Raw genomic sequence first — 25,978 nt, forward strand, 5'->3', positions numbered from 1 at the left:
AGATAAAAATCAAAGGAACAGGGGTATGGGGTGGGAAGAGAGAGAGAAAGCAAGATGGTGAATGACAGAAGAAACTTGGGGCCATTTCAATGTCTCAAATAGAAGAGCAGGTCAGGAAATGAAAAACACTCCCGGGAAGGTTCCTTGACATGACAACAAGCTTTAAAAAACAAAAACAAAAAACAAAAAAACCCGCAAAGTTCTCAAGAGTGGGGAACGCTCCTTCCGAGGGTCTCCCGCTGATGGCCAAAGCAAGTACAAAGCAAATATCCTGCCAGTTGATTCTGGACAGGAAGCCCCCATCCAAGGTCTGGGTCTGGGAGCTTATCAGAAGCAGCATTGTGTGCAAGGCAGGGATGGAAGCCTAGACCCAGGCCCATCCGTGCAGGTCGGCATCGAGAGACAGAAACCAAGGAGGGAGACCCAGGGATTTGGGGAAACCCAGGATGGGAAGGCAGGGAGGCTGGAGCCGAGAGCTTTGAGAAACAAAGAGGAAGCCAACATGGTTTGTCAATTCCACTGAGTCTCTGTGGGAGGGGTCAGTATTGTCTAGGGGGAGGACCAATAGGGTTAATTCCTGGGAGCTGGGTGCTATATCAGTTCCACCCTGAGCTCCATGAGGGGCTAGCAGGCAGGCCACGGAGTGGAGGTTCTAGTCCCATCAGTGTAATTGACAATGGCAGGCCAAGGAAACGCCGGAGAGGGACCAGCAACTCTTGTCCAACATACATACCTCTCAACTGACCTGTCGGGGATTAAACACCACATGCACATTTTTGGCTGTTGCATGACATTCTTTTTAAAGCCCAATCTAACACCCACCAAATATTTTAAAGTAGTTGGCTTCAGGCTCTAGAGATTCAGTGCACTTAGAGATTCGCTTGCTAAACTTAGCTTCCATGTTAGCCAGTTTCTAGAAGGTTGAGAGGTGTGAGGACACATTCCAGACAAGCGAGAGTTGAGCTGCCATGAGAGGCACTGCCAGAGCAGGTGGAAATCTAAGGCAGTGATGCACCCTGGCCAGGCGGTCATCAGGGTACCAAGGGGCTGCAGAGACCTGAGGGCCCAAGGGGCTGGCGAATCTCAGGCGCCCCCCTTTTCCAGGGGGGTTTGCTGCTAAGTTGCTGATGTGCTTCTCTTCCCTGACCGCATCTCCGGATTTGTTCTGGATTAGAGAAGATAGTTAGTCTTATAGAAGCAGAAAGGAACTTGGCAGTGGGACCAAGAGGGAACCAGAAGCGAAGGATGGAAACTTCTGGACTGTCAGCTTCCCCAAGGCAGGAAAACCAGGGAAGGGAAAGGATGAAGGAAGATCGTTGGATAAGCCAAGCAAAACAGGTAGGAGCCCAGCAGGTGGGGGCAGCAAGGCAAAGCAAGTATGTGTAGTTTGCTGGTGGTAGTGCCACCTTCTCCACTGGGGTGGCGTGACCCTCTGGGCACCAGGTCACACCAAAAGCTGAGGGTCTCTGTGGCTAAGCTAACAGGGGCCAAGCAGATGAACCCATCATTCCGCCTGGGCTATGCTCGGGCCTATTTAGGGAAAATAACTCATAGGAATGGACAAACAGCCTCTGATCGCAGTAATGATGAGGGGCCCCTGAAACATGCTTCTACAGAGCTACGTAGCATGCGGTCCGCTCCCCCAGCTGGGGGGCAGTGGTGGGGCGGGGGCTCACGTGGCCAGCTCCCCCAGGGGTTTCCTCCAGCGCTGTTTCGCAGCCTGAATCAGGGGACACCGGTTCCGTGCATCCTTCCTGGTGGGATGTGTCCTCCCTGAAGTGTCTGGTAGCCAGTGGCATTACTGAGGAATGGGTGGCTTTGGGGCCAGTGAAGTCTCCTGGGGGCTGGAGTTGGACGAAGCCCAGGTCCAAAAGCTTATTCCGCTGCTGCTCTACCTGACCCGTGGAGGTCTCTGAAGACAACTCGTTTATTAGGGTCCTTGTTTCACCTTGACTTGCTCGGCGAGTTTCAGCTCCATGGGTCTCAAAGATCCGAATTTTGTTGGCCACTGAGGTCTTGCTAATATCTTCCAGGGAGCCCTCTTGGCCCCTGGCCTGGAAAGAGGTCATCTCTCTCTGCTTCCCTGAAGGGGGTACAGCGCCCTCAGCTTCTTCAGAGACAAATCTGGGCTTTCGGCTGGCAACGGGAGGTGCCCTGCGCTCACCTCCATTTGGGGTCACGAGTGGTCCTATTCGGTCCTTGGGCTCTGGGCTCTCTTTCAAAGGATGGGCATGTTTAAGAAACAGAGGAGACTGTTCTCCAAAAGGATCCCGATCCCAAAGCTGCAGAGGCTCCCCTGACCCACGAGGGGCTGGGCTTGGAAAGGTTTCCTCTGGAGCTGCCTGAGCCTGAAAAGGACCAGGAGAGGCCGGGAGGGGGGCGATCACCTCCATCTGAAGAAACGCTGAGGCCTTTCTGTCCTCCATCGCAGGTTCTCCTGTTTGTATGTGAACCAGTCCCCTGTCTTGAGGCAGGAAGTTGCTTCTGTCTGGTTTGGCTGGCTTCCTGACATCATTAGGAGGGACGGCCTGCGGAAGGGTGCAGGCTGGGAGGTCTGGGCACATGCTCCCTCCTCTGTGGGGTGAGTGGTTCTTCCATCCTGCGGGGGGATTTTTCTCGGCCTTTTCCTCTGTGACTATGTTGGATGCTGGGTGGCTACATTCTCCTTCCACCCCCCACCCAGCCTCTTCCCAGTCCTCAGCAAATGTCTGCTCTGGAGAAGGTCCCTTCCCCAGCTGCTCAACAGACGCCTCCAGGCCATCTGGTCTTCCGTGGTTTTTGGGGGACCCTGCCCCTTCCTCTAAGGAAGCTGTGTGGGTTTTACCCTCTTCATCCTTGTTCCTGCTGGAAGCTGCAGCAGAGTCCTGTAGGTCCAAGGAAATAAGCTCAGAGCTCTCTGTGAGCTTGTCTGAGAGCTCCAGCCTGGTGTCATCAACAGGAAGGGCATCTGAGTGCTCTTCCCTCTTTTCCAGGGGTGGTGGGAGGACTTGGTCTTCAGAATCTTTCTCTCCATAGTTCAGATAGAAGCTCCTCTCTGCAAAGGAAGGTTCGGTTTCATCACTTGAGTCACCTCTGGCTTCCGACTGGGCTGGGTCCAGCAGAAACGACTGGAGTCCTCCCTTGTCAGAGGCTGGAGAGGGGACATCAGCCTCTGCTGACCTGCTTCCTGAGGCAGCGGGTCTTCCCCAAGCCTGGAACTCTTCCAGCTCCTTCCTCAGCTCCATCTGGCCCTCCAGCTGACCACCTGAGATCCAGCGCTTCTTGATGGCTGCCTCCCCAGTGCCCACCCTCAACTGGGAGCCCTCAAGGAGGTTTTCTGCCGGGGTGCAGCCTGCAGCCAGAGAGGCCCCTCCTGGGCCTTTCCTGACCCAGGGGCCTTCCTCCCATACTGACTCAAAGTCTTCAGGACTTGCGATCATTCTTCCTTGTTGCTGGGTATTTGCTCTTCTCACTCCCACTGTTTCTTCTGTGGCCACTTCAACTTTGAACTTGTCCACCAGGATGTCTACCTTGGAGAGTCTGCCATCAGCAAGGATATCTTCGAGGCCTGTCTTACTTCCTTCCTGCTGCGTGGTGGCCACTTTCAGGCGTTCTTCTGGCCTAGTGTACTCTCTTTCTATAAATACCCAATGCTCTGAACCCTGTGTTTCAATTGGAGCAAGAAGAGTTAACATGAAATATCAGGCACCTGAAGAATGGGTCACTTTTTCCTCTGTAAGAAGGGACCAATCTACCACCAAAAGGTCAGCATGTCCCCCAGAACTGGCTGGGGAGAGAGAAAGGCATGACAATGCTAGTCAGCCTCATCAAAGATCTTCTTCCCATTAAAGTACCCTGCAAATATTTACCAACTCCCGTTAAACACTACCCCAACTTGGTAAAATGGGATGGGGTCTCACGCCCTCCCCATGTTAATCATGGGACAATGGACATCCATGGATGGGCCAGGACTCTTCCTCTTCCTCTTTTAATAACACAACTGCCACTGTCACAGAGGAAAGTAACTTACATCACGTGGAATCATTGAATGTTAGAGCAAAAAGAACTCCTAAGACATCCTCTGGTCCAATTTCCTCACCGTGCAAATGGGTAAACTGAGGCCTGCAGAAGGTCAGTGACTTCCCCAACATCACAACTAGTTCGTGATAAGAGTCAGAAAAAGACTGCCTGATTTTGGATGCCTGGGATCCTTGCCAACTTATCTCATAGCCTATAGAACACGGATCCCAACTATGATCTAATGTCAAGAGGGAAAGCACTGGATTAAGTTCCATAGGCCACAGCCTGAAATCTGACTTTTCTATAAGAGTTTCTGGGAAGGAAAGAGATTAGAATGAAAAATGCCAAATCTCCAGCTGAAGGGATCAGTACTAGTCACCACAATGGCTTGAATAGCTTGAACTTTGCAGGGTTCATTCCCAAAGAAAAGAATACGAAGGCCTATTCTTGGAGAAACCTAACAAAATCCATGGAAAGAGTAGAAAAGGGTTGACCAGAAGACATCACTGAAGGAAAATATCTAAAAATCCAAGAGTCATCATTGGTCAAAAGCACCAACAAGAGTGTAGCACTGTCAAACTATCAAGAAAACAGGCCTCCATCTCTCCCAGAGTCCTTCAAACAATACTTAGGAGGAATGACAGACTTCAGAATTGTTTTTAAAAAGCCAGAAGGCCATTGGAATTCTAATCATGCAGCCTCAGAAGACTTTCTTCACAAAAATCTCAATGGAAGTTCAATATGTAAGCCAAATACGGGCTGCCATGTTGGAGCTGGAGGCCTTGGCTGCCTGGGTGCCAAGGTATCGCCCTCCTTTAAAATCACTGCTCTGACTCAGGCCCCTCGTGGCACAGATGTGGAAACAGGTCTGGAGAAGGTAAGCACCACGTCCAAGGTCAGAGAGTAAGCTAGGGGCAAAGGCAGGTCTAGAATCCAGTCTCTGACCCCACGTCTGGGAAGTACCAACATGGGAAGATGTGCCAGACACTGCTCCCCACATGAGGTGAGAGATGTGAAGGACTGGGCTCTGATTCTGGTTTTGACTTGGTGAGGAATCTATCAGATCCCAAGAGATCTGAAGGATTCTGAAGGATCAGGGAGCATCGTAAACTCTCTCACCTCCACTCTCTCAATCCATGTTAGCAAAATGTCCATGGTTTTCAGGGACTTAAACCTTATTAAAGAGGTAAGAGAGATAAGAGGAAGGCAGAAGGCCCAGGTATAGGTTTCTGGGATTCTACTTTGGGTTGCTAAGCCTCAGGACACTGCTTGAACCATCCCAGAGCAAAGTCCTTCAGAGCTTATAGAAACCAGGTCTCATTTCTCTTACCGAGGAAGCAGGTGCCCTCAGTGGCTCCTATTTCAGCTTGTACTGACATCATGAGCCTGGAAATGGTGGCCCAAGATGGTCAGTGAGACCCCTATTGGAACATTCTTGCCCCAAGTCTAACTAGAAACTAGTTTCTAGAAACTAGGAGCTTAGAAATCAGGCTGAGTGGGGTGGGAACTAGCACAGTATAGAAAGAAAGGCTCTGCAGGAAGAAAAAAAGAAACAGGTACCTATATTTAATTTGTGCCAGACAAGGTCAGCCTTTTGTCTAAAGTTATTACATTTAATCCAAGTGGCAACCTGTGAAGCAGGTACAATTGCCCTTATTTCAAAAGGGGAAATTGAGATTCCCAGAGGGGAAGTGGCTTGCACAGATCACAGAGGGTGCAGTGAGGGAAGAAGAGGCTCTGCTTTTAACAAGTGAAAATCCTGAAGAGAAAAAAATAACTGAACAAAAAAGAGAAAGCTTCACTGGCACCAAGGCACTGGAGGGGCTGCACTTATCCCTGGGGGTTGGTCCAAAAGCCATCCTGACCCCATTACAAGATGGGAGATGGGATCATGTCTGGCAGTGCCACAATCATTCTTTCCACTGAGCCAGGGGACCCTCATTGCCAGCTCTGAGTGTCCCCTGTTCTGAGGGGTGGAGGTATTGCAGCTAGGAGCCAAAGCTGGACGAAGAGGGCGAGCAGCTCTGTTCCCACACAAGTAACCAAGAGGAGAAAATCTCCAGCCAGGAGGTTCTGCTGACGCTGTGCTGTTCATTCCTGACCTAGGGCTTTGGGTCACATTTCGGGCCCTGCTCTTTACAGGAGACACCCAGAGGAGGGGATGCAGGACAAGGAGCCCTCTAGAAACCACGCTCTGGAAGAAACCTTTGGAGAAAGGAGTGTTCAGGGGGAGGGGAGGTATTGAACTCTGAGGCACAGTCTTGAAGGAGGATGCCCAGCAGATCCTCAGGCAGCAGCCGGCAGAGCGAGGCCCAAACAGGTAACTCAGAAGGGCAGATGGGCAGATTTTAATTCATATGAAAATGAATGTGAAAATTTCTCATAGATGACTGAAGCCAAAATGATCCCCTGTGAAGAATGGCAAGAGCCACCTCTGTGGAAGGGGCTGGATAAATAATTTGCAGGGATGCTGATGAAGGACGCATGTTGCCCATCACTCCTGCTCCAGAGTATAGGCACCTGTCCTTTACTCCAGGAGCATCTCTCTGTTCCAAGGCATCGCTATTTCCCTAACCTTGGGATGCTATTGACTCCTGTCCAACTCATCTCAAGAGAGAGTGCTGATAGTTGTTTTTAGGTTCACATTGAGGAAAAATTCAGAGTAGAACTGTGATTTCTGTTTTACCATGTATGTCGCTGACTCATGTCTCTTTTACAGTTTCAGTACATTTTCAGCAACTAGAAAATTTTTCCATGGGAATTAAAAAAGGGAGATGCCCTCATACATACTACGTGTAACCGGGAGGGTCAGATATCAGGGGGAAGGAAATTCCACCCAGATGATGGCTCAATACCCTCTAATCCTGATAGCCTACGAGCTGTAGGCACAGAGGAAGATGCAGACCTCCATTCCTGGGCCTGGATTCCATGCCTAGCAGGACACAGCAAGTCCCAAGAGCCCTCTACCTGGCCATCCTGGGTGCAGAAATAAGTCCTCTCCTCATTAGAACAATTGCCTGGCCCACATCTCTTCAACTCCAAGGAAACCCCTTGGAGCAAGATGCCCATTTTTTTGCCTGCCTGTCATGAGGAGTTTAGAGAAGATGAAGGTGGAGGATGAATGTGGGGCCACCTTCTAAACAGTCACTGTTAGACCTTACTCAGGCTTCTGAATGGAAAAAACAGGTCTGAATGGAGAAAACACCTCAGGGCAGAAGGTATTTAAGGTGCCATGACCCCTGATCCCAAGTCTAGACATCAGAGCCTGCCTCTCAAGTCAGGAAGGCCCATGAGAAGGAGATCATTTCAGCTTCCCCTTTGATGCCAGAGCCAGACTCAGACCGTCCTCTCTTTCTAGAATATGGTCTCAGGCCTGATGCCTGAGAAAGAAAGGATGAGGAAGGGGCCGGCCCTTTATGAATCCCTGAGATGGGGACAATTGTTTGTCACAGCATAGGGACACAAGGGCTACCCAAGGCTCCCACCTGCATGGCAGAGCCTGTTCACCCCCCTCACCCCAGAGAAAGGGTTTTCTTGAGACCATTAGGGTGGCTGAGTGGGTGGGGAAGTGCCGACAGTAACCTCAGGAGACGCTGCGAGGCTTTTCTGAGTGAACACTTCCCAGCCTGTGGCCGTCCCAGGCTCAGGTGCCAAGTCCTGCGGAGAGGTGTCCTGGGTCCTCTGGGACTGCAGGGGAGGCCCAGGGCCAGAGGAAAGGGAAAGAGGGAGGAAGGGAAGGAGAGACAGAGACAGGAAGAAAGGGAGAGAGACAGGAAGAAAGCAGAAGAGACACACACACACAGACCCCGTAAATAGCCCAGCTTTGTAAATCCCACACCCTTAGGGTTTGTGGCTTAGGTCAGGAAGGAGCCAGTGGGATGAGAGAGAGGGGAGCTTTAAGGAAAGGAAGCCCACGGTCAGCTGCCAGTCAGTAATGTGGCTTCTTCTTTCTTTTTTTTTTTTAAGATTTTATTTATTTATTCATGAGAGACACAGAGGAGAGAGAGAGAGGCAGAGACACAGGCAGAGGGAGAAGCAGGCTCCATGCAGGGGTCCTGAAGTGGGACTGGATCCCGGGTCTCCAGGATCACGCCCCAGGCCGAAGGTGGTGCTAAACCGCTGAGCCACCGGGGCTGCCTCAATAACGTGGCTTCAGACTCTTTTCTCACTGCCCTCAGTGAAGAGGGTGAGGAGCCATACCGCTTGCATTCAAGAGGCTCTCAATCTAGAAGCTGTAAAGCCAAGTCACTCAGACTCGATTCCTAGTCTGCCCTGGACATCTTTGGTTTAGCCCATGGTTCAATCCTGCAGTTTGGCTCTTAGCCCTTCAAAAATTATCTTTGAAATGAAAACCTGGGTTTGGCAAATGGGAACTTTTCTTTAAAGTTTTGAAGTCCCGGGAGCCTGAGTGGCTCAGTCAGTTAGGTGTTTGCCTTCAGTCCAATCACAATCCCAGGGTCCTGGGATCGAGCCCCAAGTCGGGCTCCCTGCTCAGCAAGGAGCCGGCTTCTCTCTCTACCCCTCCCCCGGCTCTTGTGCTCTCTCTCTCTTTCAAATCAATCAATCAATCAATCAATCCTTTAGAAAAATTAAAGTTTGGAAGTCCTTATTTTAAGTTCCCACTGTTTTCTCCTCGGCCTAGATGAGGTCCAATAATATATGAGGAAACTACCAGGACCTCTGATGACACATCCTTGCGGAAGAGCCAAATGCAAAGTCCAATCAGGAATTCCAGTCACCATCAGTGATGGTCCATGACTGTATAGTACTTCCTAGTTTATAAAGCACTTTTATACTCATTATCTCACTCAGCCTTCCCAGTAATGCTATGGAATGGCAATTCTGGTCCCTCTTTAGATGGACTGACTAGGCAGTGAGGCTCAGAGAGGTGATACCACTCACCTAAGAACCCAGTCCAGTCCTTGTTTACAGCTTCTCCCCATTCCCAAATCTTCAAAGGCCTCTTTCTAAATGTTAGTAGGCCCTGGAAACTAGTTGAATGGTCCGTAGCTCTAAGGTGAGCTCTTGGACCAGAATTTTCTCTTTCTAGCAGTGGACTACACTTCTTGGGGCAACAGTGAGGGGCAAGGGTTGGAACAGACCCTACCTTTGAGGAAGACCCATCTTCCAGCAGTTCCAGCTATCACCGGCAGGTGGGGCACACTCCTAGGCCAGGCTGCTCTGAGGTGCCCAGGAGTTCCCCAGCCCAGCTCCCCTTGGCTGGTCCTGCCCTTCTCTGCTGGAGCCAGACCCTTTCAAAGGCCACTGCATCCCTCCTCAGCCACAGCCAGGCCACTCTGGTCAAATCTCTCAGGACAGGAGGAGTGGGGCATGTACCTAGATCACTAGACCAGTCCCCATGGCCCAGTCCAGTGTCTCAGGGTCTCGTACCTACCCGGGGTGACCACAGAGGCCCTCAGTAGATGCACATTTGCCCTCCTTCAATGGCACTGGATCTAAAGACCCTCAAAGCATCCCTCATTTTGTGAATCACCAGCCAGGGAACTACCATAGCAGCCTCACTGGACAAGGCCCTGTTATCCTGCATGACAGGGTCATGGGGAGAGCTGATTCAATCAAACATTCCCTCATTAGATCATGACTACATCACCAAATTTTGAGACCAGTACACACACAGTTGACTCTATCCTGGTCTTCACATGATTTGATCTTGCTCCCAGGCAACTGTGATTTAACAACAAAACAATGGCCTGGACGTAAGACAAGCAGGTTGTGGCCCTCTTCTATCAGCTACAAGTGAGCAAGTGAGCTCCCATTCTGGGCCTCAGTGCCCTATCTGTAGAGTGATGACCTTGAACCAAGTAGGTTCTGAGGGTCCTTCCAACTTTAAAAGGAGTTCTGGGGGGTGCCTGGGTGGCTCAGTAGGTTGAGCATCCGACTCTGATCTTGGCTCAGGTCATCTCAGGATTGTGGGATTTAGCCCTGCACTGGGCTCCCTGCACAGGATGGAGTCTGCTTGTCCCCTTCCCTTTGCTCCTCCACCCACTTACGCTCATTCTCCCTCTTTTTTTTCTCAAATAGATAAAATATTTTAAAAAAGAAAAAAAGCAGTTCTGATTTGAAATTAATCTTCTGTGTGAGTCCCAGAACTCTTGAAATGAAGCAATAATTAACTCCTATTGAGCATCTAGGTACCTTACCAGCCATTCTATGTTTGCTCTCCCAGGATCCTTACAACATTCCAATGAGGTAGGTACTTTTATTATCTCTACCTAATGGAAGCTCAGAGAGGTTAAGTAACAAGCCCAGAGTCATCCAGCTAGCAGGAATCAGAGCCAGAATTCAAACCTAGGTGGTATAAGTCTAGATCAGTTAGGTTTGAGACAAGTAAGCAGCAGTGCTAGAGAGAAAACACCTAAGTATAAGTGAGGGTAAATATCACCAAGATTTAGCAGTGCTAAAAATAATAGTTTGGGATTATAAATATAGGAATCCTCAAGATCCTATCTTTATCTCTTTTTCATTTGAGAAAATACCCCATGCTTTTCACTCCGAAAGGCAGATGGCTGTGGGATCCTTTTCTGAAGCAAGAGGCACAGCTCTGATTTTCTCGGAGGATCTGTTCCCCTCTAGTGGGCTCCAAGGATCCTTCGAGGAGGGAATACCCCCTCACACACACATACACACACACACACACATACCACCCATCTGTGTTTTCACAATAGGCACTAAAGGATCTGGTTACTGGATACAACTATTGGGATTCTCAAAGTTTAGTGAGCCATGAGAATCACCTGGGGCACTTGTTTAAAATGCTGATTTCAGGGCTCTATCTCCAAATACTCTGATTCTGTTGGTCTGACATGGGGCCCCAGAACCTGCATTTCTAATAAACACACCTTTCCATTATACTCTGGCTGATGGAAGGGGAATATACCAAGCCACGGCAAGTCCTTTGAATTTTTCAAGGTGGTCCCTGGGATGCCAAGGATTCCAAGATTTAGTGAATTTGTCTTTCCCAGCCTAACCCACCACCACCTCCCCATCCCCATCATCACCTCATGCAGCAATTGGGGGAGACATACGGGTGTGGAGGATAAGTATAAGTCAGTGCAGAGCTACCTTCCAGACCCTCTTTACCCAAAGCCCCTGTTGAGGGCTTCAGGTTGAGACCTACCTCATTGGCTTTTTCAGGGGTGCCTTTGGGGGAGGGGGAGGCGGGTGAGGAAGGCAGCCTGCGCTCCCGCTCCCAGTCTCGATCCCGGTGGATCAGTTTGCTGTTGGGTTCCTTTAGGGTCCTCTTGAGCTCGTTGATGCTGGCCTGGTGCTTGAGCAAGACATCTTCTGGCTTGTCTAAGAACTAGGGGTGGATAGAGAGGACAACAGGTGTTAGAGGAACAGCTCTGAGCAGGGGATGGTAACTGTGGCCATTGCTGCCCGACATCAGCAAGGCAATTCCCCTCCATGACTCTATCTCACCCTCAATGCACCCCATGAGCCACACGGGACAGAGATGATTAGCCCCAACAGGTGCACAAAGCAATTAAGATTAAACAGAAGAGCAAAAAGCACTTAAGATTAAGAAGAGGCTTCTTGTCAAGCACCATCTTTTCTTACCCCCTGCCTGACTCCTGGCCTCAGAACACCCAAGGCAATCCAAATCCCATAAGACTGGGTGAGTTCCCACTGGTGCTGTGCATCCAGTGTCAATTGGGCAAGGAAGTGACTTCCTTCTGGTTATAACCAAGGCACTGTGAGAACTGGCCAATTCTGTTCACTGGGCTACTCTGGCTCACTCCCTGGCTCCCAGGGTCCTGGTTCCTTCTTTGGATCATAATGCTTAGCAGGATCCCCAGTCTAGATCCCTCTTAGCCAAACAGAGGAGTTGCTCAGGCCCTGAGGGGGCCTAGAATACAGATATTTCTAAAGCCAGGAACACTCAGAAAAGTGAGCCCTGCTTCCACACAGGAGCCAGGAAAAGACCGTGTTCGGCATCCTCTACCATGAACCACTCCCTTCCCTGACCACCCAGGATTTTGCAGATACCAATTCCTCAAGAGCAAACAGATTGAGATATGGCCAGATAGAGAAAAGAGAGAGCTGCAGTGTATTCAGGAGAGCAGGAGAAATGGAGACCAGGAAGAAGGGAGGTAAGTCCCAAGCTGGGCACAAGACCTGAGCTGGGTATAGCTGGAGTCACAGGCATGTCCCCCATCAAACTGCCAAGTCTGAGCTCAAGCCAGTGCAGTGTGATACAGTAATCTGCCTCTAGGTCAAGTGAGGATCAGCCTACTTTTACAGGAAGGGCGGGTGGGCTATTAGCTCCAGTGCCTTTATCCACAAGGCTGTCTGAGGCTTCATGTCAACTCAATTCAGGACAAGAAATGGACAATCTCTGCTTATTATAAAGTCAAATCAGATGATTCTGGAAGAACTACCTGGAAGGCAAGCTTGCCCTTGGAAAAGGCTAAAATCTTCCCCTGGGCTTATCTCTGCTACCCAAGGATCCGCTATGACTGACTCATGAGTTATCTCAGGGAGGAAATTGATGCCATTGAGGCTTCTGCTTTCCCTCCAGACATCTGTCTGTACTTCCTATATCCCTCCTGAGCTGAATTGCCTCAGAGCAACATTTGAGAAGTCAAACCTGATAGAGTTTGCACAAGGGAGTGGGGGGTTTGAGCTGCAATGGATCCAAGATGTGGCTTGTGACCTTGGATCCTGAACCTGCCATGCTGGCTCTGTGGGCACACAGATTCCGGAAGGCAAGAGGGAGCAGTGGAACCCTGGGATCCTTGGTTAGGGTTAGGGGCTTTGGGGAAACCTAGTCCAAATGTCTTGCTGTACAGATGGGGGACTGGGGCCTAAAGGGGATTACCCAATGACCCTCAGAGAGGCTGAAACCCAATTTGGGGGATGCCAAGGCCAGGCCCTTATGCCCCAGCCCCTGGTTCTGTCCCTCAGGCCCAACCACAGACCCACGTCTCTTGCAGTGAAGGTTCAAATGAAGAGTTGGGGACTGTGTGAAAGTGAAGAAGTCATTAACAGAGAGGAATAAGTTGAGAGAAGCAACCAGTGGGAGGAAGAAGAGGACAGGAAAGAGAAAAGAAGAGGCTCTCCAGACAAAGCTGGAGCAGCAGGCCCCATGCAGAGGGAGGAACAGCTGGGGTGTGAGAAAAGGCAGAAACATTCTGAGGCTCCTCCCTCCGTACCCAACCCCCACTCCCACCTTTGGTTGGAATAGATACAAAAAGAATAGATACAAAAAGAAGCTTGGGGCAAGGGCACAGAGGACACAGATGAGATGGAGGCATGACCAAACGGTGGTGTGGGGAGATGAGTCTCAGGAAGGGGTTGGCTGGGGGCAGGGGAGATGAGACCAATAAAAGCATGGAATGACCTAGAAATGCTGGTAGACACAGGTGTGATGGTCAGTAGTTGGGAAACAAGCATGAGGTGGTAGGAAGAGGCAGAGCATAAAGCTGGTTAGAGAGAGGGAGGGGTGAGGAGGGAGGGAGAACCAGTTGGTTAGGGGGTGGGATCTGAGCAGGGAGCTCAATAGGTGGGATGGGGGGAGTAAGGGTGACTATGGAGTGGGAGGGGGGGTGGAGGGAGGGGGTGGCTATAGGGGAGGAGGATGGCCTCGAGTAGAGGCAAAGCTGAAACTGAGATGGTGCCAGGACAGGAGCCTGGGGTGGACTATGGGATGGTGACAAATGAGCTGCGGATTAGAATGCTGGGTAAATGGTGACACGTCCCATGCAGTACCTCCTGCTTGTGTCTCGGCGTGGTTTCCTGCTCCGGCTAGCAAGATGTGGGAGAAGGAGAAGGAACCAGCAGGGTCAGTAGAGCAAATGGATTAGAGGCACTGCACTGGCCCAGTACAGTGCAGCAGGTAGCCCAAAGGGCTCTCTCCCAGGGAGCAGAGACCAGGGACACTGGTGGACCACCCACGGGGCAGTGAGGTAGCCAGAAGGTATGGGGTGTGAGGCAGGGAGCTGGCCCAAGGGTGGGGGTGAAGAAGGGGACTGGGGGCAAAGCAAGTAGTCACACTGAGTAGATAGGACAGGAGGGCTCTGGGTATTCATGCTTCTGTGGTCAGCATGTGTGTTCAGGGGCCTGTGCTCTAAGCTACAACTGCATAATGGAAATATGCTCTAATACCCATGTGCACACATGTCTGTGTGCATGCATGACATTTGCACACTGGGTCTGTGACCCCTACTGTAAGGGAGGTAAACAACTATGAGTGAATGCATGCCAGTCTGAGGCCATGTGTGCCTGCATGAGCGTGTGCACAAGTATGTGGGAAATGCGTAGGGCAGCACGAGGGGGACATACTCAGACCTCACCCTTGTGAGGACCCACAGGTACATCCCATCAGGCTCTGGGAAAGAAGGGGGCCATGAGGACCCAGAACATAGTGAAAGGGGCAAATTAAGAGTGGGCAAGAGGAGGCCGAGATCCTTGAAGGGACAGAGTGCCCCTGTGGGGAAGTTGGACAAAAAGAGGGGAAGGGTGCAGGGAGGGCAGCATGCCTACCACCCAACACCAGGGGAGGAGGTATGGGGCAAGGCCCTTTCCATCCCATAATGAGGATCCTCCCCCACAGCTGGGAACACCTCAACGCCAAGGCTGAGGCTTGACCCATAATCAGCCTCTTGATCCCAATTCAGAGGGTATGAGAAAGCCAAGCTCTTACCTTTAGCTCCTTGATCTTGGTAGGGGTCCTGACCTCTCCCTCTTCGGCCTCTGACCTCCTACCCCCAGACTCGCCATCCTCCTCCGGCTTGTCACCATCAGGTCCCGTGTCATGGTTCTCACTAACGGAGGCTGGGCGGGAGAACTCTGCTAAAATGGGCAGAAACGGCCAGGTGGCCATGTGAGACCTCTCTCAGTCTTGCCACCCGTCCAACCACGGTTGGAATGGAGCATCCCCAACACGTTGGGGATAAGGAGCCTGCACACAGAGAGGGGGTAGCCTTGTCTAGGTCACAAGCATGGCAAGAGGCAGAGCTGCCTCCCAGCCCCAGACCCCCTCCTGACTTCTACAGCACAAGAGCCTAGGTTCAAATCTCAAATCCAAAACAAACAAACAAAAACAAATCTCAAATCCACCTCTTCTTGGCTGTGTGACCTTGGGTAAGATACGTAATCTCTCTGGGCCTCAGTTTCCTCATCTATAAACAATACTTATTTCAAACAGCTGGGGGAGGAATGAATAAGCTCATGTGTATAAATACTTAGAAGAGAGACTGGCACAGAGCGAGCCAATTCAATGCTGTTCCACAAATGTTGATATTTTTGTTGACATGGTTGTGATGAATACTCGACCATTATTTAGCAATACATGGATATTGTTAGATTAGCTTTTATTAGTGAAAACTAAAGTCCTGAGACTTGCAAACAATTTAAACTCTTTATAAATTAGGGAAAATTCAAGGGGATTCCTGCAATATCTTTCTCACTCACTGGCATTCCAAAGTACTTTTCTGCATAGGAAAGAAAAAGATGAAAAAATAAAATTAAAAAAAAATTATAAATAAATAAATAAAATAAATAAAAAAGGAAAGAAAAAGATGGAATGACAGACTTTATACTAGGCACTGGGCATAACCCAGACTATGTCCATGGATTATGTCCTGGGGGATAAAATGGCTAGAAAACAATTAAAATGATCAGAGCCTAGATTATCCTTGGAATTGGCCTAGATTAAATGAGAATAATTAGCCTTTCTATTCATATATATTCACTTTGCAAAGTCCCCTTTTATGCACATTATTTCATTTGATCCACACAATCCTCTGTGTTGATGGTTAGACTAGGAATCACTATCCTTTTACAAAGGATAAACTGAGACTCTAAGAGGGGAGAGATCTCACTGATGACCTTTCAGTGAATGAGGACAAGGACCCAGGTCTCCTGGTTTAGAGTCCAGGCTTCTGATCCTCCTTGGATGAGCCTTACCAGCTCTAAACCAATGCTACCCTGCACAAAATGGGCTTCATATAGGCTCTGGTATAGTAATGGAAGTTGCAAGGGAGAATAGAGAGACTGTACTTTCCCTTTGCATAAGTTTTAGCTCTCATCCCTGTGCCCACTCAAGGAGAATAAGGAGCTTCCTCAGTCTCAAATGGACCTCTGCAAAACTGCATGTCCTCCAAACATGGTCAAGGAATCCTGGGACAGGTTTCACTTTTATAGGAAGTGAAAAGGCAGGAAAAGTATCAGACTCTCCTGATCACCTGAAAAACTCCTAGGTATCCTTCAAAATCCCTGCTCAGTTGTCATCTTTTCTGCAAAGCCCTTTCTGGCCCTCCTAGACAGAATTAATCTCACTCTCCTCACGGCTGCTCTTCTATTCTGTACATACTTTTCCCATGGCTTGAATCACATTAAATGCTTGCAGATCTACTATTCTATGAGCTCCCCAAAGGAAAGGGCCACACTTATTCTAACATTCAGAAAATATTTGTTGAGCAGAACTAACTTGCCTAGGCCTGCCCTGATGTGTTCTAGGAGTACTGTCCCCCTCACTGTTCCCCTGTGCAAGTCCCTACCACCTCTTACCTTAAGCTACCCTCTACACACCTAAAGGCAACAATAAACTATTATTGGGTATAACTTATTAAGGTCTTTCTCTGTGCCAGGAACATTTTTTTAGTGTTACAGAGGCATTATCATGTCTAGTTCTCTCTATAACACAGCAAAGTAGGCATTATTTATTTTGCAGAAGAAAAGGCACAGGGGAAGTTAAGCTGCTCAAGACCTCCCATCCATTCATGTATGGATATTTATGGACCATTTCCTGATCTGTAGAGCAGCTACTGAATATGGAGGCTGAGATCTGAACTCAGATCTAACAATCTCCCCAATGCTCATATGGCTTCTGAACCTCTCCTACCAACTCCAGTGTGCATATCCTGGGGAGAGTCCTGGACCCTGAGTGCCAATTCAGGTCTGGACCAGGGCCTGGGAATCTTCATGTTTAACCAGCTCACAGGTGATTCTGATGCAGGTGGTCTACAGACCATGTTTTGAGAAACCTTAGCTCAATATAGGACAATGTAGGGTCAATTGTCATAAAGGGCACCTGTGAATGCCAACAGGCATGAGGGCAGTGGAGAGCACCACATGGTTAGATGTCAATCAGTTCATCAGAACCAAAAGAAATGGCTGGGAAAAACCAACCCTTCAGCCTCCAGTCAAGAAAAGCATCACCAGCTCCACACTGCAGTCACTATACCATTTTCCTGGTATGATGACAATCTGTGAATTACTAAGTGTTGTGGGCAGGGGACCCAGAAAACCATGTGGCTGAACCTGGGACCCCAAGAGGTCATGTCTCAGGAAGTTGAGGAAGTCCAGAGAGTGGCAAGGTCCCATTCCAGTGAGAGTGATGCCATAGGCTGGACAAGACCACCAAGAGCTGCCCCAGGGCAACAGTGCCCTTGGGCCACCCGGCCTGGTGCAAATCAACTTGTAAGGTGCCCACCTCATTCACTGCTCATTCCACAGAAGCCAGCACACCCCCACTTCCTGCTAAACACCACACTTCCCAACTGCCAGTCTGGGGCATACCTCCATCAAGGCTGCGGGACATGGTGTACCGTTTGCTGGAGGAACGCTCAAAGAAGGGTGCGGGCCGATCAATGAGGGCACTGGCCTGGCGGGTCTGGGCCTGGGTCCTCCCACTATACCGGAACTTGGAGCCCATCACCAGGAAGCCTTTGGGTGGGGGCTCAGGAGACACCAGCCTGTGAAGGGAGTACATGAGGAGAGGCGATTAGGCCTACACTGCCAGGCCCAAGGCTGGACTACAGCTGGCCTTTCACGCCACGGTCCCACCAGCTACAGCTCAAAGCAATCCATAAAGGGAGAGACCTGGGGAGTGAGGGGTTCCTAGGGCCCCTCCCTCCTACTTCCTTCTCCTGCATATATACACTCATAGCCTCTGCCCGTCCCCCATGGCCCCACCCCAGGGTCAGGCTCACCGGAAGAACGTGTGGTGCTCTATGCAGACCTTCCACAGTCTTTTGGCTGACCGGTGGTTTGGGAGCTTAAAGCCAATTGTGCTCTCAAACTGCTCATACTGCAAAACGAAGGAGGGGGAGTTAGAAGCAAGGCCTGGACTCTCTCACCACTGATCTATCCTTTCTGAATCTCTTCTCAGGCATGTGCGACTCTGGCCTGTTTAATTATGTATTCATTCATTTATTCAACAAAGTGGACTAAGCCCTTACTCAGCCGGCAGGTTCAGTGCTAAGCAAGAGACACCATGGTGACCAAGACGGAAGATTCTTGGGGACGGGCAAGGGGTGCTCTGATAATAAATCAGTAAACAAGATCATTTCAGACACTGATAAGGGGGCGTGAAGGGAATGAACAGAGCTGTGTGATATGAGAGAAAACCTGGACAGGTGCAGGGATCAGGATCTGTCTTAGAAAGGGTGATCCGGGGATGCCCTCTAAACAAGTGATCTTGGAGCAGACATCCAAAGGATGGGGAAGGAACCAGCTATGTGAAGAAGGATTGGGAAGAAACCAGCTATGTGAGAAGGCAGGGAAGAGAATTTCAGGTAGAAAGGACATCAAAAGCAAAAAGCTGGAGGCACGAAAGAGCTTGGCTCATTCTAGAATGTCAGAGAAAGCCAAAGGGGTGGGAGCACAGTGCACATGGGGCAGAGATATGTGGGAGAGGCAGGCAGCCACATCTGGAGTTCAGATGGTAGCCCATGAGCCAGAGAGCTCTTGAAAGGTTTAAGGAGCAGGAGTGGGGGATGGTCATCTGATCCCATCAGATGTGATCTGATAGAAGGGACTTTTAATCTCTCCTTAGTAGTCATGGGGAAAATGGCCTGACACAGGGATCCCTGGGTGGCGCAGCGGTTTGGCGCCTGCCTTTGGCCCAGGGCGCGATCCTGGAGACCCGGGATCGAATCCCACATCGGGCTCCCGGTGCATGGAGCCTGCTTCTCCCTCTGCCTGTGTCTCTGCCTCTCTCTCTCTGTAACTGTCATAAATAAAAAAAATAAAAAAAAAAAAATGACCTGACACAGCATTGGAGCCATAAGGATGGGGAAGGGCACTGTGCAGAGATGTAGGTGAGAGATGGTGGCTGTTGGTGGCTGGGGCAGTGCAGAAAGACAGAAGTAGATGGGTACGTTTATTCTAGAGGTACAAACCAGTGGACTTTTTGATGGGTGAGATGTGGAGGTTGGACATACACATGTTTGTGTGTGGGGGGGGAGGTTTGTGAATTTTGGTATGTGCACATACTCGAATACTACATGTAAGCAGATACATGGATAAGAACGGACAGGCATTCATGATCTGTATAACCTGAATATATGTGGTTATCTTTATATGTGTGCTCCTGTGTGTGTGTCTGTGTGTGTGTGTGTGGTGTATGTGTGGAGGCACATACCTAAGGCATAAAGTCTATGCAGAGAGCCCCAGCAGAAAAGTGCTCTCTCCTTACACAGTACCCCAGAACCCCTCTCCATGTATCCTATGTAGGAAAAAACCCAGGTTCAGCTGTTACAGCCAATTCTAGTGCGGAGGGGTTCCTAAGGCAAGCTCACCTCCCCAGGGCGGATCTTGATATAAAAGTTACTCCTCTTATAGGAGATCTTGAGAATCTTGGGCCAGGCAAAACGGTTGATTCTCAGCCGGTCCCGGTAGATGAGCAGGCCATTGGCACAGACTCCCAACATGATGTCGATGCCCTCGGAGTCCTGCATGAGAAGATACCATGGAATGGCAGGCCAGGGTCCATGCATGCCATACAGCCTGAATCCCCTCCCTGATGAGCCCTCAGGATCAGGGTCTGAGCCTGCAGGCTGGGGAGCCCCTGGGCCAATCTCACATAATCATTCATTCATTCACTCAATTCCTAGGTCTGATCATTCTCTCTGTCAATCACTCAATCTTTGATTCACCAACAAACATTCAGTGGCACCGATGTGGTGCTTGGCCATGTGCTATGTGCTAAGGATACAGAAATAAATGAAAGCCTATGTCTTGATGAATGGATAAAGAAGATGTGGTGTGTATGTATGCATATACACACACACACATATACACACACATACAACGGAATACTACTCAGCGTAAAAAAAAGGCAATCTTGCCCTTTGGAATGACATGGATGGAATTAGAGGGTATTATGTATGCTAAGTGAAATAAGGCAATCAGAAAAAGACAATTACCAAATGATCTCATTCATATGCTGAATTTAAGAAACAAACAGGATCATAGAGGAAGGGAGGGAAAGGTAAAACAAGACAGAGTCAGAGAGGGAGACAAACCATGAGAGATGCTTAATCATCGGAAACAAACAGAGGGTTGCTGGAGGGGAGGTGGGTAGTAAGATGGGGTAACTGGGTGATGGGCACTAAGTAATGAGCACTGGGTATTATATAAGATTGATGAATCACTGAACTCTACATCTGAAACTAATAATACACTATATATTAATTAATTGAATTTGAACACATAAAAAAAACCTTAGCTTACTAACTAAATAAATAAATAAAATTACATCATGGTAAAAAATAAAAGAAAGCCTATGTCTTTCTCTCATAATGCTCCCAATCTAGTAGTAGTACAAACATGTTCATAATACAATATGGATATAGAAAAGTTAAAAGATTATGGGAAAATAAAGGGTTATGGAATTTTGAGGAAAGAGAAGTAAGAATATAAAAGGCTTCAGGTTGGAGGGTCTAGCACAAGCCTTCTAGAAGCACCAGGGACACACATAGGTGCTAGGGGCACCCTGGAACCCACCAGTACCTTGGCATGGTGCAGGTCTACTCCATACATGGAAAGCTTTTTGGCGTTCTCTAAGAAGTGGATTTCTGCTTCTCCCGGAGTCATGCCCCTAAGGGAAAGAACATGATCACAGGTAGCCATAGAAAAGGCCCTGGCTTAAGTCTTGCTGATTGAAGGTGGCCATGATCAGAACCTGTAATTCTAGGACAGCAATGTTCTAGAGTGTGCATGTGGCTAGGCCTCACCGAGTCCCTCCCCTCTGTTCTCAGCCCTTGCTTCAGTCTACCCAACCCCCTCCTGTTGCCAAAGCTCAGGTCCAATCTTGTCTCCTCCAGCAAGTATTGAAGGGATGAGCCGAGAGTTGGAATTTCTGCTTCATTCTACCATGGATTTAAACATGAGCCATAAATTCTGCTTCTCCATGACTGCGAAGCCATTGTTCATTATAATCACCCAGGGGCTCCTAAATTAGTACCCACGTAAGAGATTTCTCTCAGAATCTTGTATCAGAAACCACTTAATGCTGCCTGAGGAGCAGGTGCACATTGTCCTTTCTGACAGGAGAGTTACATAATCATCAAGTTCCTTCTTTGCCTTGGCTGCCAGGAAACTGTATATCTTCCATTTAGCCATAGCTACTGTTTAGTGAACACCATGTGCTGGTCATTGTTCCAAACACCTCACGTGCAAGAATTCACTGAATCTTCTGTAAGGTAGGGGGTTATCATTATTCCCACTTTATAGAGAAACCAGCACAGAGAGGCTGAATAATTTGCCTTTGTAGCAAAGTTGGGACTTGAATCCAGACAATGTGGCTCCAGTGTGTGCTCCTTCCCAACCACTTCACTTACGTATCCCTGGGGCTTCAGTGTGCTCTGCTCTGTGTGCCTCAGTGAGCTGCCCTGGGAGATGCCTGGACACTAGATGTCCAAGGGCTTTCAGTTAAAAGTGCTGTCAAAGCTAAAGGGATGGCCATTAGCATTTCTCCAGCCCATATATGAGCTTCTTTCTCTGAATTATTAGGATTCGTGCAAATACCTAACATATCTTGCCACCTACGACCAGGGTGACAGACGGCAGGCAGGCCTTCACCCCCTACTCCCAAGCTCAGGCTGACACTGCTAATCAGTTGTATGGTTTCAGTATCCTGCTCAACACAGCCACTACTAACCAGTCAGAGGTGGTATGCAAGTATCTGAGAGAGACACTTGCCACTCAGGACCTAGCAATCCATCACACTCCAGCAGGCTCTCTTCCCCACCCCCATACACAATCCCTCTACATCTGGCCCTCGGCCTCCTCTCCAGATGCAGCCCCCAGGACACAACCCTCCTTGGGCCTCCTATCCTCATTAGCAATGAGAGAATTTCACCATGCTCCCTCCCACATGCACAGTACTTTACAGTTTACAATACACTTCATGTCATTTATCACATTGGGTTCCCATAACAACCCTGGCCTTGGAGCCCAAAGCACTTCCAAACTGAAGGGATCCTTGAGACCATTTAGTTCCAGGGGCTCCCCTCAGGGGTGGTACCGACCTTACAGCAGCATTTGGGAATGAATGGGGGAGGGGGCATCTCCGCGGTTGTTATGATGACTGCAAGGGTGTGTACCGGCATTTAGTGCCTGGCACCCAGGGATGCCAAACATCCTGCACAATGAATTTTCCTGCCCTAAATACCAACCATGAGTCACATGGATAACCTAAAGCCGTACATATTCAAGTGAAAATTGGGACTGATAAGTTAAATCACAAGCCCTACAGTGACCCATCAGGTTAGTCAATTTCTAACTCCTAGAATAAGGTGCTTTGTGTTGTGCAATCAACTATTCAACCCCTAAGATCACAGAGCAACAATGAATACATGTTGTCTGTATTATGTGCCATGTAGCCCCCAACAGCACTACAAGGCAGGTTCTATTAGCACCCACACTGAACAGATGAGGAAATTCAAGCACCTGGAGGTGAAATGACCTGCCCAGATTCCCTGGGTAGAAAGTGGCAGAGCCAAGAATGTGAACCTGGGCAGTCCGGCTTCAGAGCACAAGCTTTTGAACTTTACACCAAGACCAAGACATCAGGACACTTCCCCAGGGGCACATGATAGTTATGATTCTCTCCAGCTGGCAGATAAAAAAACTGATCCTCAGAGTCCAAGGGCAGGGAATTATTACACCCATACAGGAGCTTAAGAACCTGAGGTCATTTAAGGTCACACAGATAATTACTACCATTCCCACTGGATATAGATGCAGTGGGATGAGATGATTTACTCTCAGCTGCACCTCCAGTCGGGGGCAAAGCCAGGTGAGGGACTTAGAGCACAGCACCTCAGGCCCTAGCCAATAGCTGAGAAGCCACGGGAGACCCTGGGCGCAGGCCCAAACCTGTACGTCTTGTGCAGCTCCATGATCCTCTCCTCCAGCTCCCGGGTCTGGTTGGGGGCGAAGCGGAGCTCGCTGACATAGTTGCCTATGTGCTCCTCAGCATCATAGTCGCCCAGCTCGGCCTGCACAGCATAGGAGCCTAGCAGGGCATGTGTGACGAAGGAACAGGGCAGCCGGCCCGTGATGATGTCTGCCCGCAGCTGCAGGCACAGGTAGTATCTGGAAACAGGGGAGAGTGGCCATGGGCACGGGCCCCCTCCCTCCCTAGATGCCCTCAGCACACCACTGCCCACCCACCCATCAGAACCAAACTGATCAACACCTAGCTCGGTAGAATTAGGAACCTTCCTAGACACTGGCATTTCAGGCATTTGATAACGTAAGTGTGTCCTAAAAGATGGTTTTGTCCCATTTTATGTGGCTTTAAGCAATTTGTTAACTTCTAACTTTGAGGAATTTTTTTTTCCTACTGTGGGAATATTTTAAATTTCTAACTCATTTTCAAGCTAAATAGGACTATTTTGCTGGCCAGTTTTAAAAAATATTATATATTTTTAATCATACAATTAATTATGTTCTTACTGTAGAACAAATGTAAACTTTAGAGATAATCCTAAACTTCCTCTTGATGTCCATTCTCAGCCCTAATCCCCTCTCCCAGAGGTCACCCCTATTATCCGTGTGGTGTTCTAGACCTTTCTCCCTCATGGATATACAGAAATGTATGTGCTTTGATTCATGGGTTTTAACATGTACACAGTATCAAATGATACATCTGACTCTACAGCTTGCTTTTTCACACCCAGCTATGTGCCTAGTGTCTTTCCCAGATCAGCATAAATCACCTGATCTCATTCATTTTAACTTCTGTACTGCATTCTACAGCCAGGACAAACCTGTTTACCAACGTTTTCTCAAAACTTTACTTTGCCTCCAGCTCTAAGTGAATCGTCTAAAAACAATTGCTTTAAAAAAAACATTTCCAACCACAAGGATATGATTTTTTTTATGACTTTATGCACACTTTTACAATTTTTAGATTCATTTTAAACTATTTTTATTGCTTTTTCAATTAATTGCATTTTAAAAAAAAGTTTCAGCTCGTTCTTAGCCAAGGATGTGTCCTTGCCCATTTTGCCATGTTTCACCATTGTTTTTAATCGCCTATTTCTTTTCCTTTTAAGTGGTTTTTACTCATTATAATTTCTACTGCTCCATGGCACAAAACTCTCGCAAAATGTTTATGTGGCCTCAGTGCATATTCAGGGCCAAGGCCTAGGCTCAGCATCAGTAGCAGTTCAAACATCATAGGCATTAAGAGGGGGCTTAAGGGCATTTTGTTCAAGTCTAAAAATTTGAAGATCACTGCCAAACACTCTGACCAATATTTCATTTCAATCAATTTGTCACTCTGACCAGTTTATTTCGGGCCTGAATATTTTTGACTAAATCAGCTGCTACTACCACCCCATTCCCTGAGGTCACCCATGCTAAGCCGGGCAAATTTCCCTCCTGGTATCCCTAGAAGCTCAATACCCAGGATCTGGTACAAAGAGAAGAAATACCAGAGGGTAAGACTGGAGACTCAGCTGGTTCTATAGCTCTCAGTCCTCTTGGAAATGAAGTTGAGACCCTGTTGCTGAATCTTGAACCCAAGATGACCTTAGGGGTTAGAGCAGGGCTAATGAGGCCAAGGTTTCAGGTCTATCCCAGGGACATCCATATTATCCCCCAAGGCCAGCTGGCATTGTGCCTGTGGCCCGTTGCTTGGCAAACAGGCAGCCAACATTCAGGAGGGACCCAATGGGAGAGGGAGGTTGGCTTAGGAGCCCCTCCCCTACTGTAGGAATAACTCCATGCCCACATTTTATTGTTGGTGAAATGCCGGGCTCAGCACATGGATGACACAGCCCCCGGATATCATGAAGTGAGACTATCCCTTTGGAAGGGGCTTAGATAAAGAGAAGGGCCTCTCCCTGTTCTGATTCCAAAGGCAGGATGAGACCCACAGAAGTTCTCATTCTGAAGAAAAATGCTTTGCCCCTCCTTCCAGGCCACATTATTTACTGGCCTTGAGGCACAATGAGATGGTTCATCCCAGACTTGCCTCCATGGGGCGGGGATGTCACATGCCTGACAGGTACATAGGGCAGCACATGGGACCAAATTCCTATATGCAAAGGCATCTGCGCTCTATTCCCTCCTTATCCCCAAAGTCAAATATGGTGGTCCACTCAGAACATCAGCCTTCGGACATGTTTGGGTTGTCCCATCCAGAGATGGCCTCCACCATGTTTTTAAAAAGTTTGAATTAGTCCCAATATTTTAAAACTGTGGATTTTACTCTCAAATATCTAGCTCCACCTCAAAAACGGGGCCCTGTTCCCATGTGGCAGGGATGGCTGGAGCTGAACAGCAATTGTTTGAGATGGCACATGTCCTCTTGAATTTCAATGTCAATCAATGACATGGATCCTGATGCTGCCTGAGATGCCTCCCCTCTGAAGTGGACAGTCTGCTGTGACTGACCACTTGTGTTTGAATCACTTCCTCTTGCACAGAGTCAGCATCCTTTGGTGATGCTATCTGGCCTCGCTGGGTATCTGACTTTGCAACTGCCATTGTTTACTGTCCACATGCCTACCAGCACCAGGTGCCCTCATTCCTAGTCATGTGGCTAGAATGCCCACCCCACCCCACCCCTCCACAGCCCTCACCTTGTGATATCTTCTGTCAGCTGGGCAGGGTCAGGGGGGTAGAACTTGACTGTGAAGGCAAAATTCCAGGGGCTGCCTGAGAGGAGAAGAAAGAGAACAATCAGAGAGGCCCCATCCCCCCAGTGGGTAGCCCA

General features: G+C 48.9%; 2 protein-coding genes across 15 annotated transcripts in view; both read right to left on the reverse strand.

Annotated features, from left to right (window-relative positions):
- Positions 1-25,978, reverse strand: part of EPB41L1 (erythrocyte membrane protein band 4.1 like 1) — a 124,071-nt gene that overhangs the window by 22,772 nt on the left and 75,321 nt on the right. For 9 of the 14 annotated variants that reach the window (XM_055300687.1, XM_055300674.1, XM_055300679.1 and 6 more), the window contains 9 exons: positions 25,845-25,920; positions 23,128-23,346; positions 20,758-20,845; positions 19,545-19,697; positions 17,955-18,052; positions 17,542-17,717; positions 14,663-14,811; positions 13,729-13,764; positions 11,138-11,320 (listed from right to left, as the gene is read on the reverse strand). In XM_055300687.1, coding sequence (XP_055156662.1) covers positions 11,138-11,320; positions 13,729-13,764; positions 14,663-14,811; positions 17,542-17,717; positions 17,955-18,052; positions 19,545-19,697; positions 20,758-20,845; positions 23,128-23,346; positions 25,845-25,920 — 1,178 coding nt within the window. The remainder of the gene's footprint in view (positions 1-11,137; positions 11,321-13,728; positions 13,765-14,662; positions 14,812-17,541; positions 17,718-17,954; positions 18,053-19,544; positions 19,698-20,757; positions 20,846-23,127; positions 23,347-25,844; positions 25,921-25,978) is intronic. The other 5 variants (XM_055300715.1, XM_055300660.1, XM_055300651.1 and 2 more) reach the window with 3 other exon arrangements.
- On the reverse strand, positions 2-7,404 carry LOC129494011 (uncharacterized). Its single transcript, XM_055300716.1, has 2 exons — positions 1,677-7,404; positions 2-1,165 (listed from the first exon to the last, which is right to left on the reverse strand). Exons 1-2 carry the CDS (start codon positions 3,672-3,674, stop codon positions 914-916), a joined length of 2,250 nt encoding a protein of 749 aa, XP_055156691.1. The 5' UTR covers positions 3,675-7,404; the 3' UTR covers positions 2-913.

This window comes from Nyctereutes procyonoides, unplaced genomic scaffold (assembly GCF_905146905.1).
Source record: "Nyctereutes procyonoides isolate TBG_1078 unplaced genomic scaffold, NYPRO_anot_genome, whole genome shotgun sequence".
In the NCBI taxonomy this organism is placed as follows: Eukaryota; Metazoa; Chordata; class Mammalia; order Carnivora; family Canidae; genus Nyctereutes; species Nyctereutes procyonoides.